This window comes from Thalia democratica, chromosome 2 (genome assembly GCF_965202585.1).
Source record: "Thalia democratica chromosome 2, ktThaDemo2.hap1.1, whole genome shotgun sequence".
Classification (NCBI taxonomy): Eukaryota; Metazoa; Chordata; class Thaliacea; order Salpida; family Salpidae; genus Thalia; species Thalia democratica.
In genome coordinates, this window is record NC_139166.1 from 55279614 (window position 1) to 55290016 (window position 10403).

Consider the following 10403-nt stretch of genomic DNA (forward strand, 5'->3'; position numbering starts at 1 on the left):
CTAATATTTAGAGTTAAATGTTATGTTACATATACATCTAAAGAAACTAATTATAATTAAAGAAAATGTCTTCTAGTTAAAACTTTTTATACTTATTGCTAAAAATTCATAACAACTTCTTTTTGTTATTAAGTTTGTAAAAATATTTTAAAGTTTATACTAAATACCAAAAAATTTTCAGTACTATTGTTTAATATGAAATACCCTTGGTCTTAGGTGAATCATTTTTAAACAGTTTTTACTGTTGTTAATTAAAATTCATAACATTTTATTAACTTTACTATTTTTTCGTATAAGAAAAAATTGTAAACATTTTTACTAAATATACTTTTAGTACTTGAAATAAAACATGTATAAAATTATGTACTACTATAATGAACTTAAAAAGTTTTCCAAAACATTCATAAGTTCTTTTGTACAGAAAAGCCTAACAAAATTAACATGCATAAAAATAAAAATTGAAATATATATATATATAGTAACATAAATACAGGTAAATTTTTACGAGTTGTAAAATAAGCAATATCAGTATTAGTAAAACTACTACGGCAACAAAAACTAAAGGCTGAAAACATGCATAAAATCACAGAGTTAAAGCTTAGGTGTGAAGATTTTTATGAAAAACCTCTAAAACATGATTAGTATCTTTAAAGTTATTGTAAATGCAACATCATATTTAAGTTTTGAATGTAAGTAAAAAAAATTAAAACATTTAAAATTTGGTACAGAAAAACACTTTGATGGATAGTAGACTTATAACTAACGTAATAATAAAAGAGTAAATAACAAAACACTATATCGAAAACTTATTATTTAAACTTTAAAAATTAGTTCAAATTTAAATTAACTCTTAAACTAGACTAACCAGACTTAAAACTGAACCTGATTGAGCAACTTAATGTTATTTTGTTCCAACTTTACTTCTTCTTCCTCGCCTCCCCTACCGCCTTGACCAAATCAATGATCAGCATCCTGTCAAGGACCTTGGACGCGGTGATCAAGCCCCCGAAAGCCGCCCCGATGAACCCGCAAGTGAACACGTCCTGACCGGTCAGGTACAAGTTCCTGATGTTGGTGTCAGGTCTCGTTTCCATGGCCTCGACCAGGTCGAACCTGTCCCTGGTGTGGTCCAGACCGTATATCTCCCCCTTTGTGCTGTTTATGTAGTAATCGTGGGTCAACGGCGAGCCCGCTTCCATGTGCACCACTTTGTTTTCAAGCTGGGGGAAGTTTTTGACCACCTGCCGCCACGCCTGCTCAGCAATGGTGTTTTTGAGCTCGTCGTAGGTGATTCCCCTGCGCTGACACTGGTCATCTTTCCAATCAGACCACCACTCGTACTTGCTGAAGGTCACTATGGCGCACGTGGACTTGCCCGGGTACCTCTCCTGCCACGTGGGGTCTTTCGCAGAGGGAAAGGAAGCAAATAATAAGGGGATTTCCCTGTTAGCTGCATCCTCCCTTTCAAGGGCCAGATACTCGTCCATGTCCTTCTCCTGGTCGTACGAGCTGAACACCCAATAGTTCTTGGCGACCAGCCCAAGCTCCTCGGCGGTGCCCTCCAACCCGACAAAGACCTGGAAGCAGGCGTGACCCACCTTCTTGCCCTCTAACTGGTCCAGCAGCCCGTAGGATTTGGCCACTCGCGGTGCCAGCAAGCTCTTGAAAGTGTTCATTGCCCCTGCGTTGCTAATGACAACAGGCGCCCTTATCTCCATGCCGTCGAACTTGGCCACCCTGACCCCAAAAACTTCCCCGTCCTCCACAAGCACCTTGTCCACCTTCACTCCGGCCAGCACCGCCCCTCCGCCCTCCTCGACCACCGGGATCATGTGGTAGGCGATCTCGCTCGCCCCGCCCACCGGGTAAAAACCCCCCGTCCTGAGAAAGTGGTTGAATAGCATGGCGTGCATGACGAAGGAGGTGTGCGAGGGCGGGGTGCCGTAGTCGCCGAAGCAGTACGACAAAACTGCCTTCAGCTTCTTGTCGGTGGTTATGTCGTCCAAAACTTCTTTCAGGCTCACGCTGGACAGTTTCAAGTACTCGCCGAATATGAGCTTGTGCAGGTTCAACTTGACCATGAGCCGCATGAGCCACAGCGGGAGGACCTTTGAAGAAAAAAGCAAAGTAAACAACAATTAAATACGATTTTACATATTACTCCTTGTATTTAAGTAACTAAACATTTAATAATTTTAGAACAAATTATAAATTTTCATATGTGCTCATTCTACTCGAATAATTAAATTACAAAAAGACACACCACAACAACCTGGTGGTAAAACAAAAATACTGAAAACTGCAGTTCAGCGAACAACAAATTCACCTTGACTATCATGTAAGCCGCTCCTGCCGCCTTGGCCTTCTGCATCAGCGCGAAAAACCTGTCGATCCCTTCGCCCTCGCTCGGAAACTGCCCCTTCAGCTTCCCCCTGTACTCTTCCTTTCCCTTGCACACTCCGTACCGCTTCGTCCCCGCCTCGCCCTCGTCAAACACCGCGTGGTCGTACTCGCCCTCTATGGGCTGCCACTGGAGGCGCCCGTCGGTGAGGTAGTCGACGAAGACGCGGTTCATGCTGTTGGCCTCCATGTTGCCGATGTAGTGGATGCCCACGTCGAACTCGAACCCCTTGTTCTCGTACGCGTGCGTGCACCCTCCTGCGGATATTTTTTTGATGAATGTAAACATTGACAAGGTCTGACTTTTTCTATACGTTGGTCGTACGGGAGCACTCTAGTACTACTCCTTGTAATTTGATGAAAAGTTGTTATGGTTATATTTAAAAATATCTTTTTTAAGTTTTTAAAAATTTATGGACACCAGAAAAAACTTTTACAAACCCTCCTGTTGGAGTTGTTTTAATTTTATTTTTATATGATAATAAGATTTGATTTTGTTATCATACTTAGCTTTTTACTCAGTAAAATTAGCTATATTTTTAAGTCAAAATTTTAAAACTTTAAATGGAAACACTGTCAACTTTGTAAGCTTGTTTGCACATTCAAGGTGAGCTTTGCCAACCCACTTCAAAGCTAGTGAAAGTCCTTTTTAGACACTGATGCCTGGTAAATTGAAATGAGTTTGTATTTATGGTTTTAGCTGTTTTTATTTGTACCGTTGTTCTGGTTACAAATAGAACTTACATTTCGAAAAAAAAGGTGAAAAATAATAACTGGCAATTGGTGTCATGTCAATTCAACATAGAAAAATAGTTAATTTTCAGTATGATGGGTAATATATTAAATTAAACTGTTACTATTATATTTTACAACATCTTATAAAATAAAAATAATGAATTGTTTACATATAAGTTTTTCCATTAATAAAAACATGCTTTTTTAAAATATATATGTGTATATTTATAAAAACCTACTCAATCTATTTAGTAGAATTTAATGAAGTTATAAAATAAACGTCACCAAATCCATAAAACACACACTTTTTTACTTTTTCAGATAGTTTTAAATGACGTATTTATCTGAAACAGCCTAAACAACGAACAATTTTAACTCAAGTTTCGATGATAATTTTTTTTTAAATAAGTTCTTCTTACTTTATGAAAGCTTAATATTTAATGTCTACTTAACATTTGCAAGCTGTTACAAAACAAAAATATTTAAGTATAAGATTAACTTGTCTCATTTTAAAATTTAAAATAAACTTATTTACTAAAATAAAAAACATATACTAAAAACATTTTAGAAAATTGCTACTTCAAGTCTTATAATTGTTATTAAAAACTTTTTTTTTAGTTTGAAAAATCTTGGACTACAAAAAATCAGAATAAATCTTGGACTACATTAAAATAAGATGTTTAAAAAGATTTACAAAAACTATTTAATACAAATTTCACTCTCTATTACCAATTCAACGCGATGTGGACTATAAATAAATAAAAAACTAAACAAAAAAAACTGTGCATAAAAAACACCAAAAAAATCTTTAAAACTTATAAAAGCTTTAATTTTGAATACAGATAAAAAGTTTTCAAAATAGTATATGTATAGAGAAAGAAGTATATTTCTAATATTTTACTTTCAAAAATTTCAATATTGTGTACACGCTTAGCTTACATTAAACCTTTAGCGTTAATTATTTATATAAATAAGAAAAAAATTATTGTATGCATTACTCTTTAAAATGAAACTAGATTTTCAAAACAGAGTAATTTTTAAAGTATAAACACAGTGCTTTGTTTTAACTAACACGTTTTGACATATTAGACCATTTTGTTTTGAAAATCTAGTTTACATTTTGAAGATCAAAATAACGTGTAACCTTCAGTGTGTATTGCATAACTTTCGAAATGTAAACTGTATTTCAAAACAAAGTGATGTAGATGTCAAAACGTGAACTTTTATAACAAAACAATATAACTAAGAATGCTTTAAAAATAATCTAAAGTTCATTTTGTTTTAAATTTCATAAAAATTAATATTTTATTGTAATTTTTAATAATTGATACTGACAAAACTTTTGTTGTTAATAAAACAAATACTTCACCTTTGTTTGTAAAACTTATCAAAATGTTACATTTAGAGTGTACAATAAATGAGTTTTACTTTAAGATAATACTACAAGTCAAAAAAATTTTATTGGTAGTTAAGGAAAACTCTATCACAAAAGTTTTTTTATTTACAAAATTTCAAACTTTAACTTAAATTTTTCTTTTATAGACAAAGTAAAAATGTTGACTGCCAAATTAAAAGATAAACATTATAACTGAAAAACACCAATTTTAAAAAACCAGTTACAACAAAAATTATTGAATAAAACCAAAGAATAAACAAACAGTTTATCAAAAAAAAATTTGCAAAAACTTTTAACTTCAATTTAAACTTTACTTTCATACACAAATTGTTAGCATAAACTTTAACTTGGTACAAATGTTCAACTACTAAAGTTTTCAAATCACAAAACAAGTATTTTTAAGTACATATTGACACCAGATTCAACAAAAAACAATCAATCAATAAAAGTCATTGACAAACATATTGCAACAAACATAATTGAAACTTAACAAAACAATCAATTTAGTATATCAAAGAAAAAAAAACATTTTATATTAATCTATATCATACTATTAAAAAAAAACTATACATCAAAACAACCAACCGAGTGTATCATGGTGAAAAAATTAATTATATTTTCATGTTATTTATACCTATATAAAATTAATTTTTCATATAACAAAACAAAAAACCAACCGAGTATATCATGCTGCTCCAATACCAACACCTTCTTTCCAGCCCTGGACATCAGCGCGGCGCAGGTCAGCCCACCCATGCCGCTCCCGATCACTATGGCGTCCAGTTGCCTGGGAACCAGCTTGGGGTGGAACCGGCGCTTCAGACGCTCGTTCCTCTTTCTGCGGTCTTTTTCCAGAGGGCGCCAGCTAGCGGTCGGAGGTTTGAAGAACGATTTCCTCGTGATAAGGAGGAAGGCCTGGTGAACGAGGTAGGCCAGTATGAAGTACAACGAGCAGAGTTGGAGGTAGCAGAACATGCTCGTCCTGCTTTCTGTTCCGCCTTCAACTTCCATATTGTAAAAGAGCTGCACAGGTTAAATGTTAAGCCCTAAACAATTATCAACTAAATTTAGAAAACTATAAGTAAGTATGGATTTGCTGTAAGAAAATTTGTTTTGTCAACTAGCAGGGTTGCTACTCTTCGAAGCTAATTCTGACCTGAATTACCAATAACTGGCCGGGAACTACCTGAAATTGTTTAACAAAATTTATTTGTTTAAAAGTCTTCATGCAGAATTAGGAGTAGTAAGCATGTTTTTTTTGATATGTAACAGTACTAACTTTCGAAATATTTAATTTAAACTTTTAAAGATATCAAACTATATTAATCTACAATAAGTCTCCATAGTATCGTAGCAATAGATTAGATGTTTTATCTAAACTGCTTGTGTTATCATCATAATTGTTAATTTCAGCACTCAAATAGATAAAATGTTAGCTTGAAATAAAGCTATATTAAGGACAAGAAATGTTCCTAAAATTGGAAATCAACTAAAAAATTTCAATGTTTTTATACAACATTTTATCATACATCATATTTTGATTATAATCCATTCAATCACACTTAAAGTCCAAAAAAGGATAAGTTTCTTAGAAAAATATAAAACTAAAGTGGAAGTTGGCCTGAGTTTTTTGATAAGCTTATAAAAGTTAAGCCTACATTTCTTACAACCCTGAAAAAATTGACTTAGGGTCGTTTTTCATAAAAGTTTAAAACCACTGCAGAAATTTGAACAAGAATAAAAAAGTTTAAAAACTAAACAAAAAAACTTAAATTCTTACATAAGATAACAAAAACTATGATTCTTTTGATTGAAATATAAAAAACTATAAAAAAACATATTTGTTAAGTACTACTGAAAACTTAATAAACTTGTAGTAAACTAATAGTATTTGATTAAGAAAAACTCTGTTGTATCTCTAATCAAAACTACAACTTTGTAAGCTAAATATAAGTTTAATATTTAACACAGATTTTTTTTTTGAAAACTTACAGAAAATATTGTATCAAATTTTTGCAAAACTTGAAAAAATAATTTTAGCAAATCATTAAAAACAATAACTAGTTGATAATTAATTTGAACTTGTTGCTACACTGCGGTACTTATAGACTCTGAACCTTGCAATGCAGTCATAACAAAGTAAACAAACTGACACATTTGTGTAAATAAACTTGAGCATTATGCAAACTGTTGAAGTAGTTTTTTAGGCTACTTCTTTAAGTCCTAATTGATTTCAAGTTGTAAATTTTTACTGAAATATAGATGTTTTATGAACAAAACTAATAAAGTTAACGAAAATATTCTAATTAGTTTTTTTTATAAGCGTGAAAAATCATAAATTTTTTTTTTTTAAAGCTTGAGTTTTTAAGTTTTATAGAATGGTTATAAAATTGACAAAGTAGCAGCAAAATAGAAAAAAGTTAGTTAAATAGTATATTAAATAAATTATACCTCAAAAAATTTAAAAGTTTAACTAATTGAATTGAAAAATTTTCAAAACTTATCAATATTTATGGTCTGATCAATCAGTTTTATTATCTGATTTAGAGCTCATAATCGTTTTCATTCCAAGCAAAATCAGACCGGCACCAACAAGCCAAGTGATGGTAACTCTCTCAGAAAACACAACTAAACCAATGAAAGACGTCAAAAATATATTGGCAGCTGTGCTCAGCACAACAGTCTCATTCGTGGAAATGTCCGCTTCAACAAACAGCGTCCACATCAGACCATTGAAAAGAAGTGCACAGACAACCAGCATAGCCCTGACAGCCAAATTGAACGGCGTCACGTCATCAGAAACCAGGTGATCGCCCAACGCGAGTTTGGCGATGAATGAGGTCATTGCGGCACAACAACCACTGACAAGAGCCGTTGTGTACTTGTTGAGTTTTACTGACATTTTATATAATATCTGTAGTAATAAAAATTTATAAGTTTTTTATTTGAGTAATTAACCGGTACACATTTGAAAACACAAAAGTATTTTTTAATTTGATTTCAAGAAGCTCTATACAAAACTTAATGTTACCATATAGGTTTTATTAATAATTACTTTTACTTTTAAAACACTTAATTGTTTAAGAAAATTTTTTTCAAAAACTAACTTATGGATAGAAAATCAAAGCAAGTGTCGAAATTAAGGAGGTTAGCAGCCTTTAAAATTGACAACCTGAAATAGTTTAAAATACTATAATTTAATAAGGTTTATAAGAAAAGACTCTTTTGTGGGAAAGATTAATATGAAAAAAGAAAGCTAAATTGTAATTATTTTATTGATAAAGTCTCAAATTTTGGCCAGGCAGCATATTGCCAACCCCTGCCAACTAGATAAAGAATTGTTTTATATATTTTTAGTGTAAATTTTTTAAAACCATTTACTCTTTTACTTTAGTAATACCTCTAAGTTATCTATTTAATTAAACTACTACATGTCTAACAACTTGTATTTCAACAGCATTTTTTATTTAGATCAAAGATATAATTTATTTTTTTATTTTCGAATGTTATAAATTTTCAAGCATTTGTATTGTACTGACAAATCCTGATTTTTGCCAATATAGTCTCAACTTTTCTAAAAACACTCTTTTACTTGAAAAGCCCATGTTTAGATTTTTTAATTCAAAACTTCTTAAACAATTTTTTTTAGAAATTAATAACTTTTTAAGCATATGAACTCAAAAAACTAATATGTTGATAATATTTCTAAAAAAACTTATTAGCCTTATTTTGCTTATTTAGCTTGACAGGTATGACCCTGACAGATGCCTGCCGACCCCTGATAAAAAGCATGATTACAAGTCACTGTTATAATAGCAAAATTTCACTACAAACTTACATTAAAAAGTGTTTAGTATAATCATAAACCCTTTTGGCAAAGTTTTGATGAAAAAGAAAAATTTTTGTAAAATTAATTTGTTTAAAGCTATTGAGTCTTAAAAAATAAATGAATTAAATAAACATTGGTGATTAATTATACATTAAAAAAAGTTTAACCATACAAATTTGTATTTCAAAACTTAAAAATAAACTTAAAGTTAAAAGTCTAAAAATTATACTTTGATTAAGTATTCATCATTGCACAAACACAATTATAAGTGAAATAAAAACTCAGTTTAAAAAAAAGTAAACTAATATATGTAATAATTAAAATATATTACAATTAAAGGTAAGAAATGACTCGATTAAAAGTTTACTTTTTTGTATAATAAGTGATTGAGTTACAAATAATGATTGTACAACCTGAAAAAAGTTACATACAGATGCATATGACTTAGTCAAATATTTTTAGGTATATCAACTATATAAATTAACAAACAAAAGTATACTAAATTCTAAAAAAAGTTTTTTGTCATTAGTCAATTAATGGAAATATTTATTCAAAAAAGATTACAATAAAAATTTTACATGAACTGTTAAACATACTGAATTAGTTAATCATAGTTTTTATAAACAAAAATTTCAAATGGTTAAATTGGAAAATCCATGTTCCAATTGGTCAGAAGATGGCTTCATGGCCAACAGAGACTGTACGTAATTCTGCCTTCTGATCTGGTGCCCCCTTGCCTTTTCAAAACTTTCAACAGCGTATTCAGGGTTGATTCCTTTGACTCTTATTAAATAACTGCAAACCATAAAACCGGTTCTGTTCAATCCATGTGTGCAGTGAACCAGAACTATTTTGTTGTTGTCTCTGTTTGCATTTTCAAACTCCTCTATGACATCACAGAACATTTTTATGTACTTTTCCCCTGGAACCTTCTGGCCAAGTACCATGATCTTCTTCACAGTGATCCCTTTGCTTTCAAAGTCACTGGTGTCATAGTACTTGTCAGTGGCGCACAGGTTGACCACCAACCCCACTCTTAAGTACATTTTGTTTTGAACAATGTCCACTGCGTCATGTACACTGAACTTGTCACTTTCACTGGAGATTTTGAACTCGGGTTTCAGCGGGACCCTCATGGCAATGATGTTAGAGTTTTCCACAATCTCTCCCATTTTTGAGTACTTTAGCCAGCCCTGTGGAATAGCATATTTACTTGGCATAACTTTTTATTCAATTGTTTCTGTTTGAAAATCTTAAATAAAGTATCTTTTTTGGTTTAAACAATAAACATAAATTTCCTTTTTTTAAATCATTTACAGCAGGGCTTTCCAATGTGGGCCCCATTGAGGGCCATGAGCAGTAAAGGGACCACATGGGGGGGCATGTTGTCATAGTTTGAAACTTACACTAGATATTCTGGAGTTGATGATGAAGAGCAAAAAAAGGTTGTCTTAGATTTACAGGGCTCCCCTTTAAACTTCATCAAAAAAAAAGAAAAATATTTACAGGCTATCTGATTGCTACAACTTTTATATTAATTTAATTTTTAGTTACTCTTAAGTGGTAAGTTTACTATGGTGGCAGTGATCACATAGTTTGATCTTTTTTCTTTGTTGTAGTACTGCAAAAAATTGCTTAAAGATCTGAGTTTGTTATTTTTTTACATTTTGTGGTTTTTAGTCTTGGGATTTTAACCCAATGAGTTTTAGCCAAACTATGTGTGTAGAGTTATGTAACTCATCTGATAATTTTTCTGTTTTTATCTTAACAGATTGTTCATTCTTTTAAACCAGGTAAACTTATCAGTTTAAATAATGAGTTGTTCTTCGTGAACAGTCTTAAAATAATATAAATGGCGTGTTTTTAGTATTTATTGTGTTTTGTTGTGTACTTTTTTATTTAGTTTCAAGTAAAATTTTTTTAGTCTTTAATGTTTTTTTCTCATAATTTTATCTTAAAAATAACTTCAAACCAGCAAAATATTACTTAATTCTAATTTAAACCTTTAAACAGATTTTAACATTTAACTTATGATAACATAAA

The 10403-nt window shown here is 31.4% G+C and overlaps 2 protein-coding genes and 1 pseudogene across 2 annotated transcripts; all 3 read right to left on the reverse strand.

The window, feature by feature from the left end:
* Window positions 1–394: 394 nt before the first annotated feature.
* On the reverse strand, window positions 395–6325 carry LOC145849789 (all-trans-retinol 13,14-reductase-like). Its single transcript, XM_082954847.1, has 3 exons — window positions 5209–6325; window positions 2327–2658; window positions 395–2108 (listed from the first exon to the last, which is right to left on the reverse strand). Exons 1-3 carry the CDS (start codon window positions 5540–5542, stop codon window positions 918–920), a joined length of 1857 nt encoding a protein of 618 aa, XP_082810973.1. The 5' UTR covers window positions 5543–6325; the 3' UTR covers window positions 395–917.
* A 65-nt stretch (window positions 6326–6390) lies between these two features.
* LOC145849791 (uncharacterized) lies at window positions 6391–7440 on the reverse strand. Its single transcript, XM_082954848.1, has one exon. It carries the CDS (start codon window positions 7431–7433, stop codon window positions 7053–7055), a length of 381 nt encoding a protein of 126 aa, XP_082810974.1. The 5' UTR covers window positions 7434–7440; the 3' UTR covers window positions 6391–7052.
* A 1334-nt stretch (window positions 7441–8774) lies between these two features.
* LOC145829608 (RNA/RNP complex-1-interacting phosphatase pseudogene) lies at window positions 8775–9670 on the reverse strand (annotated as a pseudogene).
* Between the last annotated feature and the right edge of the window lie 733 nt (window positions 9671–10403).

What these genes read in the sequence shown, in the direction of transcription:
- LOC145849789 (XM_082954847.1), bottom strand. Translation starts at nt 5,542, where the DNA reads ATGGAAGTTGAAGGCGGAACAGAAAGCAGGACGAGCATGTTCTGCTAC. An exon ending in GGAGCAGCATGATATACTCG is followed by an intron (nt 2,659 to 5,208) that starts GTTGGTTTTTTG and finishes AAATATCCGCAG; the next exon opens with GAGGGTGCACGCACGCGTAC. An exon ending in CGGCTTACATGATAGTCAAG is followed by an intron (nt 2,109 to 2,326) that starts GTGAATTTGTTG and finishes TTTTCTTCAAAG; the next exon opens with GTCCTCCCGCTGTGGCTCAT.
- LOC145849791 (XM_082954848.1), bottom strand. Translation starts at nt 7,433, where the DNA reads ATGTCAGTAAAACTCAACAAGTACACAACGGCTCTTGTCAGTGGTTGT.